Below are 20,065 nucleotides of genomic sequence, written 5' to 3' on the forward strand. Positions count from 1 at the left end.
ACACACTCCTGCGCTCTCCCCTCCTGCTTGTTCACACACGCACTCGGCTTCATGCGGCACACACACACCCACCGTCTCCTCTGACTGTCTGTGTGGACTGTGCACATCAAAGAAGAAGCTTACGCCTCTGCTCGGACAGTAGTGCAGTGACAGATTTTGGTGTGTGTCTGTATGTATGTGTGTATGTGTTGGGGTGTGTGTGTGCGTATGTTGTGTGTGTGCTTCGAGGGAAAGTGTTGATCCGTGTTCTTGATGTAAAACCAGAAAACTAATTTTTTGGGGTGTTTTTTGTGGCTAGCATCTCGGAGGCAGAGACTTTTTCCCACTGACTTAAGGACCCACTGCTCCTTCTTGTGCCAGTGTCGTCCCACTCGACAGGGTGAGTGCTGCTGAACTCCCAGTTTGACTTTCTTACACTACGTCTTGCTTAATTGCTCACTCTTTCTTTCTCTTCCGTGTTGTCTGTCTCTTGATATGTCCTGCTCCCTCCTGGACCTGCCTCTGCAATTCTGTTATTGATCTCTGTGTGTGTGTGTGTGTGTGTGTGTGTGTGTGTGTGTGTGTGTGTGTGTGTGTGTGTGTGTGTGTGTGTGTGTGTGTGTTTGTGTTAAGTGCATTTTTCCAAGCACTAAGTACAAGTTTAAGCTACAATATGCATGTTATGAATGTAGACCTTCCATATAAAACATCATCTTACAAAATATGATGCAATGGTGTGTGTGTGTGCTCGCTCGCATTTTCCCCCAGGGATTCCAATTTGATGTGCATGAAGACAGGCTTGAACAAGATGAAACAAAAGTCTGTCTTCAAACCAGCTCTTTGCTTTGAATATGTGCATATTTGAAAAACTATTTAAAAAAAATATGTTGCCTGCACAGATTTATTTGACGATATGCTTGTCCTGCACTCCTTTTAGTTTAATTATCCTATTGCTCAAACTTGGACAAGTGCAGCCACTCATTCGCTTCCATAAGCATGGAAGTATTTCTATTTTTTGCTGACAACCAAAAAAAAACAGACCAAAAGAAAAATTGTCAATATGGAACTGAAGCCGTTCCACTACAGTGAAAATGACATCATCATCCACCGTCCCAGTCCAGTCATCTCCACCACCACCACAGATGTCTATTTATGGTGGCATCCAACCTTCAAAACACTGGCATTCACTGAAATATGTGCCTTGTGGTTTGAATCCCAGTCTGTTTGAGGTCTTTTCATTAAGCCTGGTATCCTGTTTCTCACGTCGAGGTTTATGAACCTATGAGCATGCATAGCTGCTCGTCACAGCTGTGGAAGTCAAGCATAGAGCTCCAACCTCAAGACTTTTGCAGTATTGACCAAATTGTGTGTGTGTGTGTTTGTGTGTGTGGCATCGGTGTTAAAAGTTGCCATTGAATGCTCGGTCCGATTTTTGCTCTTTTCTAACTTTGGCAAAGTTTTTTTTTTTAACCCGGATGCGTTGTGCAGGCTGGCCCATTTTGAAAAAAAAGAGTTATACAAATTTATTTTCACATCAATACGCTATTTAAAAAGCTAAGTATGGTTTGGTTTATGTTTAAAAAATGGCTCCTTGGCTGAGGAAAGACCCGCCTGAGGAACTCCGGCTTGCTACATCAGTATCAAAGACCAATCTTTATAGAAAGGCTTTCTGATAATTTGTCCTTTTAAATTAAATTGTCTTTTTTAAATATTGAGTTACATTGTACTTTATTCTCAGTGTTGAGGTGTTATTTCTCTTTTTTCCTTATGCGTGCCTGGTTCTTCAAACCTTATTGTGTGTTTTATTGTTGTTTGTGTTAAAGCAGTTTTAAAATTAAAGTTTTTAATGCTGGTTTCAATTAGTGCTATAAAATCAACTTTATTGAGTTGTTATTTTAACACACAGCCTTACTGTTGGCCAATGTCTTTGATAGTGTTAGTTTCTGAGTCCTGCGTCAGTTCATAGTGACTCTCTGCGTTTAAGTGAATCCATGATGTGAATCTTATTATCTTGCAGATTACAAATTATACAGGTTATTGGAGGTTGTTTCTATCTGTTAAAACAAGACAATAAATAGTTAATTTTATGATTATGATATCTGTTATAATTCTGTTACGTTTCAAGTGTACTTAAGCATTTACATCCCGTTAAAATAGTTTAGACTGTTGATTGTGTGACTTCTTATGTTTCTATCAGACTTTTTAGTAGCAAAGTCCCTTGTTTTCATACGCACAATGTTATGATAATTTAAAGAAATTATGGCCAAAACTCCAAAAAGAAGACCCAAGATGTCAAACATTTGAATAATCCTTTAATACAGCCACATATCCAAATTCTACCAGATTTCTTCCTTGCTAAAACCTGGTGTCTACATTTCCCACAATGCAACTCAACTGCCAAAATTTGAATGATCCATGTTGTCATGTTCAGTCTTATTTTGTCCTCGAAATATGCTGAAAGAAAAAAAGAAGCTGCCAGAAAAAGTCTGATTAAGAATCAATAGATTCTCCAAAACAACCCAATTTCTGTCAATATTGTGAAATTACAAAATGTAGAAACCACGGCAAAATATTTTTTTCTCCATCTGTTCCCACCCTAGCTCGACTACTATACACGTTAATCATTAAAAATCAGTTGTAAAACCGTCTTCTAGAATAAAGGACTACTGTGAGCTAATCTGAACATCTGAATGTGCAATTGTGGATACCAGGGCTTCCAAAAGTGCTTTGAAACATGACGGACACAATCATTACACTAAAGCGAAGGATGTGGACCAATGCACTGGCATGCTTTTGACAAAGCGGAAGCCACAATATTTTTATGTGTGCTCCGGTTTGTGTGCGTGACTGAATGACTATCTGTACAAACGGCATAAAAAATGTGCAGATAGTGGATTGTTTTTCAGAACTGTTTTATAACTCGTGTACGTGCTGCATGCACACACGAAGCTAAAAGATTCTCCAGGCAAACACAGTGACACACTCACACACAGCCTGTCTTATCCTTTCATACTCATTCACACGTGTGCTCTGTAGAAATGAAGCAGCTATTGGATTACCAATGTGGCTGTTATCCTATTACAGGACAGAGGTTGAAAGCTGTCGTCTGTGTATGATAGCAGACCGTAAACCGAGGGAAGTGTGTCTCGCTCACTCAGGCTCACACAATGAACATGTGGACACACTCGTACATTTAACATACAGGCATGAGATGTGCTCGCGCCTGCACATTCCCTGTCTAGAATTTCACTTTCAGCGTTTACTAAACATTACATCTCCAAAATAGAGAAGGCGAGGCTGGTGTGTGCTTGGTTATATGAGGAGTAGAGTTTGGGGTTGTGTGGTCTTCATTGTTGGGTCAGGAGAGGGCTGAAAGTCCTTGCAGACAATCAGTTGGAAGTCTTGATAGTAGATCACTGTGTCTTTGAGTCCAAATTGTCTTCCTGCTCATAGCTTTAGGCCCAACGCTGCTTAAGTAACCGATATCTTGAAACCAGTAAGTAAACTTTGAACCCCTCCTCCTGCAGCATCAAGCCTTGGCAAGCCAAAGAGAGGAGTGGCTGCTAGTGTATGCGTTTACGAGTTATTTTTTTAAAGTCATATCTGTGTTTTCAGTTTAGTTTTATGAGGTTTTTACAGCCCCCTTATTGCGGTATTGCTGCTGTGACTCACTGGTCGCGGACTAAAATAAATTTCCCTCTGACAAAAAGAGCTGCATTTGTTTTTAGTTTGCCAGACTCAAAGCCTGTCAAAGAAGCCTTGTGAATAAAACCTTTTTTCTGCTGTCAGTGAAACGTGCCTGACTGCCTTTTGATCAGCAAGAAGCTGGTGTAAAAATAGCTCAGAGTAGTGTTTTCGTCATCAGTTCTGCGAGACAGGCCGCCCACCATGCGGCCCTGCTGTGTACCTGCTGCATGACACAGCTGAGAGGAAGCTGGCCTGATTACAACCTGCTTTAGATGTGACAAGATGTCTTAGCGTTCTGCCCTGGAAGCCTCTCCCTCTGGTCTTATAAGCCTTAGCAGTACATGAATGCTGATTAGATCCCCCTAGATGTGCATTGCATAGCATGTGTATGGCATGCGCTCAAGCTGCAAACGGTGTGTTTCTTTAATTGAGGTCAATAGGGATTTCTCACAGGCCTTCATGCCTTTTTTGCATATTAAAGTTGCAATGAGGTCACCTTTTCAATATTGTGTTTTGTAATTGTAGCAGGTAACAATACTTTTAAACGCACACACAGAGAGGTAATGATGATCGAGAATGTATTTTGAGTACCTAATATGCGTTATTAGAGACATTTGAGTTTACAGAAGGGGAATAACTTACTTCATACAGAAAACCTATATATACATATATAGAGATATATAGATAGAGGAATCCTTGGTATTTGGTATCTTTTCCTCCAGCGCCACCACAAGGTTAATATTTGTGGTTTTGATGGATTTTTATTGAATTTGGTGTCATACGTTCATGTTCCCCACAGGATGAATTGTAATAACTTTGGTGATTTACACAATTTGTATCTAGAGCCACCATCAGGTCAAATACTTTATGATCAAATACCTGCTGTACTTTGTTTAGTGCTCAGCGTAAATTTTAGATATTAAATAATGTCAACATGTTCGTATCCTGACAGGTTAATTGTATGAATACTGCAGGATGGCCATATGGATGTGACTAATGGTTCTTAGGGGCAGTCAGAGTCTTAAACACCTGAGAGTTTAATGAAGCGTCTCTTCAGGTAGCGAGACATTCCAGTGTGACAGCATGAGGCGCTCTGTGGCCTCGGGGTAGAAGGCGAGAAGAGTAAACCGAGACGTGTAGAGTCACACTCTCCACCTGTGCATTTCTGTTACTCAGAGATTCTCCTTCTTTATTTATTTTATTTCACCACATTTACTCCGTCTGGCAGTTTTATTCGCTGCACAGCTCCTTTCCAGGCAGCAAATCCTGCAACCACACACACACACACACACTGCATCATGTATTTCATATAACAATGTTTGTATCTTGGTTGTATGTATTTAGCCATCATCAGAAAGGCTGCGGGTGGCCCACATAACACAGGAGAATGATGTCATTGTTTTCAAGGACAGGACTTGTTTTTAGGTCCCATTTCTAAGAAAACAGTGTGTTGTGATTTGTTTGTGCTGTGCATTGTGTTGTCTTACTTTGCCCTATTTACATTTACTTCCTGGCTCTCCCTGTGTTGTTGTTTGGGTCCATGTCTTCCGTTAATATCTTGTCCATCAACCTCCTCCACCCCTAATTCATAAGTAATGACCATGCAGCAGGCAGGCAGAGTAGCAGAGCAGACATGCCGGCTGGTCAGCCCTCGTCCCAGCGGACCAGAGCCACTTAACTCTTACAATAATGACATATGCATCGACTACCTTTAAAGAAAGTGGTTAAAAAGAGAGATTTTGGAAGTCTCAAAGGTTTCCTTCTCCTTATGGTGTCCGAAAAACACCACAAGAAATTGTAATCAGCATTTAAATACAAATGTAATTGTTTGAAACCATTTCAAACTAAATTATATAAGGTGGACAATGAGCGCTTAAGGGTTAAGTCAAAGGCCTTCTATCATTTGTTTTTCAAGTCGCCTTTCCGTTTCAGAGTATTAACACCGGGTTATAATCCGGCTATTCTATTTACTTGTACTCTCTATTGTTAAATGGAGGAATTACTGTGTCATGCTTATATTACTGGTGTACCAAACATTCTGTATAGACAGCTTGCATATACTCAACCAAGACAATAATGATTTGCTATCGATAGATCCCTTAGTAATCCTGCAGAGAGCCTTCACAAATGAAACACAATTATTCAAGGCTTCATCAACTTTTGTGTTATTGTTTAATACTGATCCATTAACGCCCAACACAATCAAATGTTATATTGTTCTTTTTGTTGTTGTTGACAACTTGGGACTAGTTCCCTGTCCCGCTCCAGGCTGTTCATGTCTGTAAAAATGTATCACATCTGCAGTTACTTGTGAGAAAGGAATAGGAGTATCCACACCTATACAATACACTATCACCATAACTGTGAGAGATGATTCTCCTTGACTGACCTCCTCTCCTCCCTCCCTCCCTCCCGTCCTCTTCTCTCAGATGACATGGCGTCCTCAGTACCGCAGCTCCAAATTTCGCCACGTGTTTGGTAAGGCCGCCACCAAGGAGGGCTGCTATGATGGCGTGCCAATCACATGCAGCGTCCAGGACAACAACTTCTGTGCAGTCAACCCACGTTTCCTGGCAGTCATCACTGAGTGTGCCGGGGGAGGGGCCTTCCTTGTGCTGTCGATCCATCATGTGAGTATCTCCATCTCATGGCAGATTTTACAGACTGATGTCAGCTTTTCAAAGGGGCATGTGCACTATTACTCTCAGGATGTTGATAATGGATACTGTGATGATTTTGTGCATATGGACTTTGAAGAGAGACAATTTCTCTTGCTACAATGGGGAAAAGGCCAGCTACAGACCTTTTAATCTCCATTTCTTTCAGTATTTAAATTTGGTCTGATGTTGTGTACACAGCTTATGCATTGTGTAGTGGAGGGGGGCGGGGGGGTGGGAGGGGCGTTGTTCTGGACACATATTATTTTTGAAAGGTGCAGTGTGGAAACACTAATCAGGCAAAAACTTCTTGCATATAAAATGACTTTGCATCCTGTCCACAGCTCTCCACTTAAAATGCCCCCTCAAAAGGGTTTTCATTCTAAAACACAACTAAACTTTTTCTCCATTCATAAGAGATTGACATTGTACTTAAAAGTAGCTACATGGATAAAAAAAATTGCATCAAGAATAACAACCTGAGATTGACATTATAACTGTACATGTTGTTGTATGGTTAATAACAAACTCTTAAATCCCAATATGTATTTTAATTCTGTGAAAATCATTAACTGCTTCAAGGAGAGGCATCACTCATAACTGGTTAAGGCAAAACAAAAGCACAACATGAACACAATTTCAGTCAGAGTTATAATTAAGTGAACTTAAATGGCAATTCAGTTTGATTATAAGGGCTGGAGAAAATCACTGGGGTCACTGTTTAAACAATGCTAACAAAAGAAGAAGATTCGAGATTGCTAATGATCCTTGTAGTTCATTATAGTTATTATAAAAAGATGGTTTTTACTGTTGCCAATGAGCATACTGCTGATGGTTTCTTTCTGCTAGCTACCAACAGGCATACAACAGGAGAAATCAGGAAAAATCAGCATGAAAACTTCGACTTCAACCAAAAAGCTGGGCAGTTTTACAAAAGATATGTCAGTTCACATTAGAAGTGATTAGGAAGAGCAGATCTTTTAATTATTTTTTTTGTCTCTGGTAAAAAAGTATTCATCTGCTGACCGTTCAATACCTCCCATTGCTCCTCTCTTTGCTCCTGCACACACAGCACACCTGGAGAAGACAGCTCTGCTCTCAGATTTTATATATATATAGATAACAGTGTAGCCAAAACTCAATCTCTAAATACCAGGAAACCCCCGGCAGCTCTTTCACTCTAACCTAAACATTGCATGTGGTCTTCTTTTCCTCCTCATTATTCTATCTTTTCTCACTCCCAAACTTCACCTTAAATGTGATTAATCAAATACTCTCCCAGACGATCTTTATGCACATTATCATATCCACTGGTGTTATCAGTAACAATAGTGATCCTGAGCCAGACCTCGTCACTCGTGTGCTGGTGGAATTTACGGTCCTGCTCTATATCTCCAGTCCAGAGCCATTCATCAAGCTGAACACCTCTCCCTCCTTTTTCCCTTTCTCCGTCTGTCTCTGTCTTTTAAATTGTCTCTGTGAGTTATCACCACCGTCCTGGCATGGGCAGGAACTGCATACGAGTTTAGGAATGACATAACTCATTTTCTGACCTCCCCTCTTCCCCTCTTTTCACTGTCTCAAGGAGGTGAAGCGTCTGACGCCCTCCACTTCATACTATATACAGTCTATGTTCACCTACCATCCATGTGTGTGCACTCACAGATAAGCTATTGTTCTGAGGAGAAAGTAGTTGACACATTGAACAGAACAGCTATGGTGTACTCACTTGTGCATGTGTCAGGTTTCCAGGAAAGCACAGATAATTGTTACATCATTCCCATGTTCCACACACACACCTTACCTGCTCAGTAATCTAGCCTGCAGGTGTGAGTGTGTCAGCCGAGGGAATGTTCTGTTCAAACAAACGACACAATTAGCAGTCTTGTTGAGGCAGAAAATCTTTAGTCAGACTTTTGCCATAGAATCAGGAAAAACCAGGGCGTGTGTCACAATGTTTTGTGTAATTCCACCTTCAGTTTGAGGGGTTTCATGTTAATGTCAACAGGGGTCTGACTGCAAGGCATGCTGGGACACTTTCACCAACCTCCAGAGAATAACCAGACCGGTTCTATATTTCAGCCGGCTATCTTTAAAGCTGCTCCAACCGATATTTGTTATATTAAAGGGGAAGTTTAGATTGTATTAGTCAGCTTACAGGACTTTGGAAGTACTACTGCATATGTGGAAACAGTTGTATAAAGCTGTCTGATGCCATGGTTTAGTCGAATCTGAAAATGAAAAAAAAAATCTCTTGATGTGGAGTTAAAAAGTAATTTTACCAGACCTCCTCATCTCTGCTTGAGGCTAGCAATTTGAGGCTACATTATGCATTACTGGTATAGCACACCTGGACATTCTGGTGAACCTGAACTGGAAGTGATTGAGTTGCTTTGTGGGTAATGTAGGCAAAGGAAAATATCTCTGGTTTTGATGCATCGAATATGATCCTTTTTTTTTTCTTTTACTTTTTACCGTAAGTCTCAGCATGTTATAGAAGTGCAATGGTAAATTGATGGAGTTTTGCAAAGAACAATGATTTAAATGACAACATGTCATGTGAAGGGGATCGTTAATTTGCATCAGATTCTGGAGTCCTCCTGATTGGGTCTTTTAGCATGTTTTATCTCATTTTTGATTGAAGGGCCTACAACAAATAAGATGTAACGTGTTAATTAGTGAGCTGTAGAGCTGCGCTGTGACCTTTTGAAGAGGTTTACTGCTTCCCTCTGCTTCCAGTCTTTATGCTAAGCTAACTAGCCATATTCAACGTTCAGACACAAGAGTGTTGTCAATCTTCTTGGCAGTAACACAAATTAGCATATATCCCAAAATATCAAACAACTCATTCAACCCAGCAATACACATTTTTTTGTTAATATGCCTGTGTTTTCATTGTTTTTATTTTTCTTTGTTTTTATATCAGACGGGTAAAGTGGATCCTCTCCAACCCAGAATATCGGGCCACAGAGGCAACGTGTTAGACATCAAATGGAATCCCTTCAACGACTACTGCATCGCCTCTTGCTCCGAGGACACCACGGTTTGTACGCACACACGCACAGAAAGTACATTTTCAAAATGGTTTACTGATGTGCTGTCATTTCTCTGCATTATGAGCATGTGGCAGCATGGAGATCATTTTATTGCCTTGCTGTTTAGCCTTCAAGAAGAACTAAAAGTCATTCCACACATTCCTTAGCACTGACTTAGCAGATAACAAATCCCTGTACACAGAAAGACAAAGGAAGAGTCAACAGAGTTTAAGACTGTTTATTTTACCTATTCAGTCGACCCTGGATTATTTCTTTAATGGCTATTTTCATAGATTTAGAGGTATTAAGAGCAAAGACGGTTTGTTTATTGTGTGTGTTTACTCAAGTAAAAGTGCTAATACCACACTATAAAAACCTTGTTACACGCAGGCAGCAACCATACGGGTCTGAACAGTGAGTCAATGAGGAATTACCTTAAACTGGCATTCTTTCAAATGGCCATCAGGGGGCGACTCCTCTGGTTGCAAAAAGAAGTCTGATTGAGTCGATTACCAAATGTCTCACTTGATTTATTACCTCAGTAAACATTGTTACAGATTAATTTTCAAGCAACACATTTGGTAAGTAATTTGGTTAGTAAAAATTCAGAATAGTGTGCAATGCAGCCCAAAATCTGAAGTGACACCTTGACAATGCTTTGTTTTGTCCCACCAACATTCCAAATCTTAAAATTATGAGATAAATATTTAAACATTTCAAAGGAAATGTTTTCGCATTAAAAATTACTTAACTATTAAAATAGTTGCAAATTAGTTTTCTGTCAATTGACTAATTTGTTAATGGACTATTAAGGTCTGCTGTACATATCTTATAAGTTCTTCATATGTTTTGTTTGCACAAATCTTTGTCAAAATGTGTAAAGTAACTAAAGCTGTAATATAATTAAAGTAAAAAATACTTTTCCCTCCCTGATTACCTCTAATTTGTACTCAAGTACAACACACAACAATATTGAGTTTATATTCTAGTTGCATTGTGTGTTTGTTAATGTGGTGTCCTGTGTGTGTATCTACAGGTGAAAGTGTGGGAAATCCCTCCTCATGGTGTGCTGAAGAACATCACATCAGCGTGGAAGGAGCTTCAGGGTCACAGCCGCAGAGTGGGCCTCATTGAGTGGCACCCGACCGCCAACAACATTCTCTTCAGTACGGCCTATGACTACCAGGTAACACACACACACACACACACACAAACACACTAAACCCAACACAGTCACGCACAACTACAATCTATTTCGTGTTATGTAGTACAATGCAGCCAAACAGGTCACAGCAGCCCAGTACTTGCTCATGTATCATGATGGGGATTGCTCACTATGACAATGCAATCCTCTGCCTTTGTGAGTATCTGTGCACAGCGTCACAAGCACGTCACATGTTACTGCATTCAGATCATTTTCACCCGTTTAAGAAGAAAGAGAAGCAGAGATGGGACCAAGCCAGCCTTTCTCACAAGCATCCAGTCTAATTAAAGAATATACCAAGTTGCCCAACTTTTGACTGTGCGAACAGCTGTAAACACATTTAGTTTGTGATGTACTTCATCACTTCATGCAAAGCAGTTTGATTCAAGTGTACCCAGCTTTTAATATAGAGAAACGAGTGGAGTCAAGTCAGAACCATTATGAGTTAAAACACTTTTACATGGACTTTTTAGTGGAATGTTTTTTTAGCTGCTATTGGTATGAATTTTTTTAAATCAATATGTTTATTTCCTCCAAATTGTCAAAGCCTCAAGTACAAAAGCTTAGAGTTTAAGACTAACTTGTGATTTGTTGTTGAATTTCTGTATTATGTGTGTGTGTATTTACATGTGAGTGTAATTTAAACCTCCAGGTGATGATCTGGAACCTGGACTGTCCTGAGCAGGTGATTAAAAACCCCGTACGGACAATCAGCCACCACACAGATGTCGTCCTCTCCATGTCTTTCAACACAGAGGGCAGCCTCCTAGCCACCACCTGCAAGGACAGGAAGCTCCGGCTCATAGAGCCGCGCTCAGGAAACCTACAGCAGGTGAGAGAGAGAGAGAGAGAGAGTGTTGTCTTTACCTGTTTTTAGACAATTCTGAAGGTAAATTTGAGAGTGCACTTATATCTGTAAATACCTGTAGTTGAGGATATTATTATTTTTTTTTTATTTTCAGCAAACACAGGAATTGATTTGTGTTTATTTCAGTTATTTAAAAAAATATTATTTTTTGTTATACCATTTTTAGCACAAACCATTTTTTTGACTCTGTTGCATTATTAGCAGCTCATTCACATTTTCTCTCAGACTTTTATTGGAAGCTTTATTCAAATGCTCTCTTCGTAGAAGAACCTCATGCACTTTAAACTGCAATAAAGAAACTGGAGGTCTTTTTGAGGGTGAAAACACAATTTTGGATAAATGACGACATACAATCCGAGTGAAAATCTGTTAAATGAATATGTTCCTCTGAAAATCAATAAAAGCTAAAAACCACAAGCCTTAGATGTCTTGTACAATAGCATCCCAGTCAATATTGCATAAGTGGGAGTTCCTGCCTCTTCCCCCTTACTCAACCCGGGCCCTCATCCAGCAGCACACCGCCAAAACTGACACCTCTGGCCAGAGCCGGCCCGTGGCATAGCTCCACAGACCTGGAGGTCACCCGCCACTGACTCACACACTTTATATCGGTCCGCTTTCGCTATTTCGGCCTGCCAAACAAGCTCACGTGGAAGAATACAGAACATTACGTCACAATGCTGTAATGTTGAGCTATTATTATCCTATACCTTTTTAGATTACTTAAAAACGGTACGCATCAAATGTTTTATATGCTTGGTGCTTTGTTTTAAGCATATTGTGTTTGCAGGAAGCCAACTGCAAGACACACAAAGCCAGCAAGGTGCTGTTCCTGGGTAACCTGAAGATGCTCTTCACATCGGGCACTTCCCGTTACAACGACCGACAGTTTGCTCTGTGGGATCAGGTGAGGGCAAATGACCGCTTGGGGAGTATTTTGTGACAGAACCCTCTCACCTCAAAAGTCCCCAAACTTGCTTTTTCTGCGCTTTAATGCACATTTCACGGTCTTAATCAGCAGATTGTAAGCTGGATCTGGTTTCAATATGTAGAGGTTGCTGTCACGTGATGACGCATACAATCACTTGTTATCAGGTGAATGGAGCTCCACACTTTGGGCATGTGGGGACACTGGAACCAGCTCCACTCACTAATAAAGACCAGATGCGGTCTGAAGCTCTGAAAAATTATATTGGTCCATATTATAGAGGTGGACCGTTGAGTTTGTTTTTAAATATCTTGTTGTGTTCGATCAATGATTCAAGATGTTTAGTTTACTGTCAGATGATCAGCGAATGTTTAACCACTTTTCAAATAAAAAGGCCACATGATTAATAGATATTCAAAATAGTTAATGGAAGTGACTAATCGAGTAGTTGTCTAATCGTTGCAGCTTAGACGACTACTCAAGTCTAACTATTTTGAATATCTATTAATCATCTGGCTGCTCAGAAAGGGGAACCCACAATTACAGTGAGATCTGATGGTAAAAGTCCAGCGGCTTAACTAAAGACGGTTGTTGTAATTCATTTTTATGCCCCATACCGGCGACAGCCGTGGCCGGAGGCATCATGTTTTGGGTTTTTCATACGCCTGCAGTATTCTCGTGAGCGCAACATCTCAGGAACGACAAGAGGCCATTTTTCTTCAAATTTGGCGGAAAACTCGAAGATCTTACGATACGATCTTACGATACGATCTTACGATACGATTCGATTTTCATAGTTCACTGTGACCTCATACAATTAGTTTTGGGCCTTAACTCAATAATTCATCTGCTAGTTTTATTACATTTAGCAACAATAAATAGAGATCTATACAGATCCCCGAACTACATAAGTTCATGTCGACAATCCACATAAGAAGAACATTAAAATGTCAAAAAAATAATAATGGCAAAGACCCAGAAATAAGAACAATGCCAATGCCGATTGTAGAGAATTCATATTTCATATTTGGTAGAGAGGTCCAAAGTCTAGACGGCCCTATTTCCTGGCCCACGTCATTAAAACCTCTGAGTAGCAGAGATTCAGGATAAAAGGACAGTTGAATATTGAAATTTAATATGTATAGAAAGGAAATATTTTGTAAATAATTAACTTTGGGAAAGGGTGTTCAACAAATCATTGGTTCATTTGAATTTGTCCAAATTATGTTATGTATGGATCAGATACTTGGACTGTTAAAAAAAACAAATACAAATGGGTGATCCCTGAGGCTAATACAGGGATGCTAATACAGGGATGCTAATACAGTGAGGCTAATACAGGGATGCTCATACAGTGAGGCTAATACAGTGCTAAATATGAAGAGGAAACTCTATCACAAACACAACTCTGCCACCTAGTGGACAAACTGGTGGACTTTGGTGTGTTTTGATGTGTGAGAGTGTATCGTGGGTGGAAGATTATAGCCAAAACAGGGATTAGGGATTGAGCACGCAGTGTTTTTAATTCAGCGCTGGAGAGTGCTTTTTATGTAGAAGTGGATTTAAATAATTGAGTGTTTTTGATATGAGGGAATGCTGGTCATGTTGCTGGTGCTGAAGTGTTTTGTTTTTTATTCCGGTGTGTGTTTGTAGGACGATCTGTCTGTGCCTTTGTCACAAGAGAACCTGGATGGTTCGTCAGGAGTCCTCTTTCCTTTCTACGACCCCGACACACACATGATCTACCTTGCTGGGAAGGTAGGTCTCTGAAAGCAACAAGAAAGTCTTTATACACTAAATAATTTGAATATTATTGTGACAAAGTCTTCTCTTGTCTCTGTCAGGGTGACGGAAATATGAGGTATTATGAGATCAGCTCAGAAAAACCATATATCTACTTTCTAACAGAGTACCGCTCAAGCCTACCTCAGAAAGGAATGGGTAAGAAAAAACCGAACACATACAAACACACACATACACTGGAACTTTGCTTTTTTTAATCAAGCTCCAAAATTTGTGATGTAACAATTTACTGACTTAAATGTGTGTATAATGTGAATGTGTGGAAACTCCGCCTGCCTTCTAGCCGTGTTGACTCCCTTTCACCTGTAAGCAAAGCGGCTGTGCAAATAATGCTGCAATATTTGAATAGCCAAACCGGCTGATCAAGGTGAAGCTCACGTGATGTGACACGTCTAACTGCAGTTAGACGTGCACTCATTTTAGACTATAAACTCAAAACAAGAATGTAGTGACATGAAAGAAGTTTAGATCCTAGTTAACAATATTACCATTTTCTTACAACCGTAGTTTATACATGAAACTGCATATATTAGACTCATTTTCAGCCACTTAGGCAATTTTTAAATTAAAGTCCTGCTGCAAAAAAGTACTACTATATGTCTTAGATCTCAGGCTGTGAAAAAGCATGCAAGTAAAACACTAAAGAATCTAAGATTGTCATGGCCAGTGATAGCTTTTCTGTAATTATTATGCATATGATAATTAAGAACTTTAAAAGCAGTCCAAAAATGTAAGAAAAAGGAATGCCAAAGTCATTGTAAAGGTCTAATGACCAGAAACAATCCATTTTAATTAAAGTGGTTGTTAAAAAGCCTGTACTTTCTTTACTGCACATGGTCCTGTGGGTATGATCCTGCATACATGGTCCATTGCAATATGAACATACATGTGCGCCTGTTGAAGGCCTTTTGAATATATTTTGAAGATTTATTCTCTTTCTTTTCAAGCCATGATGTGATAACACTACATTATATTTCTGTTCTGTGTTGGTGTTCTCTTACATTTCTACCGTATCTCTGTCAGTCAGCACACTTTCTGCTCACTTTTTAAACTGCCTCGGCCTGTGTGTCTTCCTTCAGGTGTGATGCCAAAAAGAGGTCTGGATGTGAACTCCTGTGAGGTGTTCAGGTTCTACAAACTGGTGACAATCAAGAATCTCATCGAGCCTCTTTCTATGATCGTACCCCGCAGGGTGAGAGCACATCCACTCACACAGACCACAAACACCACCGGATATATGTAGAAGAAAATCATCCACTTTAAAGCCGATGAGGCCTAATTTGGTGTCCGTAAAGTACGTCTGTCTGAAATGTACTGTGCATGTGTTTCTAGTCAGAGTCATACCAAGAAGACATCTATCCAATGACTGCTGGTAACAAGCCTGCTTTGTCTGCAGAGGAGTGGCTCAGCTGCGTTGATAAAGGTCAGAACGTATGTGTGAGACATTTATGAATGTTGGCGAGGTCTACAGGTTAGGGTGGTAAACTGCTCCAAACTCAGGGTTGAAATATACCTGAAAAGAAAGAAAGTGCCGCTCGTGGAATCAAGATCACAATGTTGACAAGAGTATTCATTTGGTATTAAGATGGCATATGCATGAAAAAGTAATAACAATATGTAAAATAAACAAAGTGATGTTAAATACATTTAATTGTCTGATTGAAACTATTCAAATATTGTATGTAAAACTAAAATGTTACTTTTTAAATTTTCATGAACTCATTCATTATGTACTATATTCATAGAAATGTAAATGATATTCTGAGTTCTTAATTTAAAAGGTTGTTTTTAAAACGTTGTAGCTGGTCAAGGTAGGACTGATTTCAACTGTCAGGTAGTTTTCATTTATAACAATTCATTAGGGTTAATCTCTGAGAACATTTTAATCTCATTTAAAGATATACGATCTTTCAGCTCCTCTTCCTTTGTCCTCCAGGTCCAGTGCTAATGTCTCTGAAGCCTGGAAGTCAAGTACCAGAATCATACTCAGAGATGAGCAAGGGGCGGGAAAACTCTTTGGACACTCGCCGGTCTCACAGCCGACCAGGCCTGCTGCAGCTGTCTTACATTCAGGACAAAGTGGGAACCAAAGACAGCAAGGAGGACAACGACAATACAGAGGACGACCGGAGTCGGACACCCGTCAGCAACGGAGAAGACCTCGGTCTTTGCTCTCCGCCCAGGACAGAGAATGAGGTACCGGATGATTTTTTTTGTCATTCTTCGAGTTTTGTTTTCAAAAGCATGTGTCTAAAAACCATGTCAATGCTATTTATTTACAACCGAGGTAATTACACTTAATGGGGAAATTATATAGAACTTGGTGTTTCCCATAAGTCCAACGGACGAATTAGAAATTAGAAATGTGCGAGAAAGCTGTTTTCGAACCATAAAATTAAAATAGAATAAAATTAATGAAGTATGACAAGACTTTAAACTTAAATAAAAAAAATCGTAGTCGTCACTTTGATTGATGTTCATTTGGCAACTTTTATTAGAATAATAAAACTGCACTGTCAGCAGTAAATACAAATATGAATTTAAAGATGTTTTCCCCCAAAACATGCGGGGAAGACGGAGAAGTTTTTTTTTAGTCCTGTCAGGCTGCTTAAACAAGCTCCACCAATCACATTAGACCTGAGAAATGCAAAACTGTGGGTAAAAAAAGTCCATTACACACAGCTGCTGCTCAGAAAGCTCAAAGAAAAAGCTTCTGATGTTTGTTATTGACAATAAATCTCATGAACATACCAAAACATACCAACCAACCATATGTATGCAATAAGGTTTCTACAATATATCTTTGTTACCTGTTTTTAGACCTGTTTTTTTTGGCTTGGTGCTAAGCAACAAATTGTTGGTTTTGTTTTTTCCATGAGATATAAAAAATATATCATTGGCCTTACCCTTAAAGGTACTCTGGTATTTTTCATCCCGTGTTTATATATCTAAGTGACTAAATGTTGGAAGCAAAACGTATTTACTCTTGTTTTAGTACTGTTTTAATGTTACCTTCAGAATCATTTAGACGGTTCATTCGTTATATTTATTATTAATAAGGCCAGTGACTTTTCATTGAACTCTCCCTCTCATGTTAAAACTTACACACGAACATGGCGAGTTTTCTGATAAATCATGAGACAGTCATATCAGTATGTCTCTGTTTGGGAACATATGGATACTTGTTGTCTTGTGACTTTGGCCATGGCAGGCCAAATTATCAGATGAGGGGAAGGGCTCATGATAGAGCCATGAAGGTGTCATGTGGGCCTCTGTGTATTGAAGACCATATATATTTAAGAAGGTCGTCCTTCGCTCATTCTACGAGCAGTCTAGGAAATGCAATTTGTATATCATGTTGTAACTCTGACTCTGCTCCTTCTTTGAAGAATAAATATTCTTGATTTAATGATTTTACTCCGTGGTGTTGAGTGAATTTTCCTAACACTAATGGGGACAACTTTTTTTTTTTTTATTGTCCAGTATTAAGGGAAAACGCTGCAGACGCTAAATGGCTGCAATGTAATCATATCAGGCAATTGTGCGTGTGTGTCAATTTGCGTCCACTAAAAGTGCTTGTTTTTGCTACTGACATGCTCTGGTTGTTATTATAAGTATCTGACAACATTATGGAAAGGAAAGGAAATACAGAGTATGAATCACTTTTCGTACCTTTTGCTTTCTGTTTGTTATTATGTCATGTGACTTGTTGCCGGAGGACAACGGCGGAAACTTGAGTGGAGTTGGTGTGAGGAGGGGCGAGTTTTGTGTTGCAGTACAACACTGTACAGTACAGTCTATATTACCAGTGTTAAAATACATATTTTTCATGGCTGAATATTTAGCTGATTTTGACTGCTCTGAGTAACAAACAGACCAGATCAAGCAAAAGGTAAAAAGAAAAATGTTTTATTTCTCTGTAGGGTCATTTCCATAATGTTGTCAGACACTTGGAAGAAACATCTGAGCCTGTCAGTGGGAAAAACAAGCATTTGTAGTGGACAGAAATGGCTATGAATACATTGCAGCCCGTTAACGCCGTCTGCAGATTTCTGCCTTGATACTGGACCAATTTCAAAATTGGTTGTCCCTGTTAGCCATTTAACCACAAAAACATGGAAAAATAGGGTCCAGGTAAAAAATACCAAAGTTACCCTTTAAGTATTGCGAGGGGGACCGAGATGAACATATCAACATCAGTAAATGAGTAAATCAAACTGAAGCCTAAAAGTAGCAAATAAGTCAACATGTCTCCCCCGTCTCCAGTGGAAATCCCTTGCTATACAGTATAACACAATATATTGTGCATTTGTTTTGTCCACAGCTGCGAATGAAGTTTCACAAGCAGCAGGAGGAGATCCGGCGGTTGAGGGAGCTCCTCAACCAGAGGGACGTGCGCGTTAAACAGCTGGAGCTGGAGATTAAGAACATCAAAAACTCCCAGTCTCACCAGAGCTCACTCTAAGACTTGCCTGACCCACGGGGTCACCTTCACCTCCTCAAGGAACACATGCATTACTGTACAAACTTACTAACCCCATCTTCAAACCACGACACCTGTTCTTAGGTTCCCGACTCACCGCTTTACCTTTAATGGGCCCTCCATACTTACTGCACATGTAGGGGTGATTTAAACCTCAGCTTTTATGTTTTCTGTCTGTTCCACACACGGTGCACATATTCTTTGTTCATGTACATACATTCAAACACTGAGTCTCACCCAGCTGTAACATGATTTAAAACTATTTGCACCTGTTGACCTTGACCATTCTTTTGTACGCTTCAAAGCTATGCAAGTTAATTGTAATTTTTTGCTTTTTATGCTCTTTGTAGCTGGAGATAAAACAGGATGTCTGTGCCTGTCTCGACTGAATGATGTGGCTAACTGCGTGTTTGAAAGTTGTTGCAGGGCAGGAGCAGATATCCTGTGTGATTGTGCGATAACGCAGAATTTATATTCTATGCTTGGTGATTGTTTTATTTCCAATATTTAAACTACTGTAAGTGGAGGTGGCTGTGGTGTTTTTAATGTATGCTTGAATGAGTGCTTGAATGAGAGCGAGGCTAAATTAATGACAATATCATGATCCCAGCCGTGTTCCTGTGTTCCATTGAGCTGCATTTGTTCTTATTTTTTAATGACTGGAAAATTGAAAATGAATCAATGTGTTTCACAGCAACTATTGTGTAAGCCAATTATGTAACTGATGCCATGTAGCAGTTCTTAATTTTTATATTTATTTTAAAATACAGGCAAAGAAAAATTACAATTTGTTCAAGTACTTAATTCCCGATTGTAATTTTGCTAAATACAGCACACATACAGGATAAAAAGCGTGCTTTAATTTTTCCTGAGGTGGAGTCACTGTGAAGAAACTATTTAAAGCCATTGTAGAGCCGTGGTCCTGCACTACTTCTGGGTCAGTTTGTGCTCCACTAGTTTTCAGTTCTGAATGTATTTTCTTCAATAAGGTGTCTTTTATTGATCTTTGTAAAAATCTGAAACATGACAATGGGATTTTCTATTCATATTTTAAGATGAAAGAGTATCTGCTTCTTGAGTGGATAGTAAAATATCAGCACATCATATGTCTGGTGAGTGATAGCTGGAGTTCAGGTGGGAGATATGATATATATTGAGATGATAGAAATGTGTCTACTGTCAGATATATCACATAGTATCTCTGCTGTATTGTATGTATGATTAGGATATTATTTATAGAACCCATTTATATGCAAGACCTGTAGTTGTTAAATGCTAGCCCAAATTATTATTTAGCTTGACAGTTCATTTCTGTCCTTGAATCTTGAATGCAGCGCTGGAAAAACAATCTCCATCTCATCTTTTACTCTCATGTTCTGGAGCTTCAAACGGTTGAATGGTCTTCATTATCAGATCAAGTA

At 39.4% G+C, this 20,065-nt stretch overlaps 1 protein-coding gene across 1 annotated transcript in view; it reads left to right on the forward strand.

Annotated features, from left to right (window-relative positions):
- coro2aa (coronin 2Aa) overlaps nt 1–20,065 on the forward strand; it is a 34,218-nt gene extending 14,153 nt beyond the window's left edge. The window contains exons 2-12 of the mRNA XM_079219625.1: nt 6,096–6,296; nt 9,250–9,366; nt 10,395–10,544; nt 11,215–11,394; nt 12,221–12,337; nt 14,012–14,116; nt 14,203–14,299; nt 15,241–15,353; nt 15,494–15,584; nt 16,098–16,357; nt 18,486–20,065. Of these exons, the coding sequence (XP_079075751.1) occupies nt 6,096–6,296; nt 9,250–9,366; nt 10,395–10,544; nt 11,215–11,394; nt 12,221–12,337; nt 14,012–14,116; nt 14,203–14,299; nt 15,241–15,353; nt 15,494–15,584; nt 16,098–16,357; nt 18,486–18,626 (1,572 nt within the window). The 3' untranslated portion in view covers nt 18,627–20,065. The remainder of the gene's footprint in view (nt 1–6,095; nt 6,297–9,249; nt 9,367–10,394; nt 10,545–11,214; nt 11,395–12,220; nt 12,338–14,011; nt 14,117–14,202; nt 14,300–15,240; nt 15,354–15,493; nt 15,585–16,097; nt 16,358–18,485) is intronic.

Source organism: Taurulus bubalis (assembly GCF_910589615.1).
Source record: "Taurulus bubalis genome assembly, chromosome: 6".
In the NCBI taxonomy this organism is placed as follows: domain Eukaryota; kingdom Metazoa; phylum Chordata; class Actinopteri; order Perciformes; family Cottidae; genus Taurulus; species Taurulus bubalis.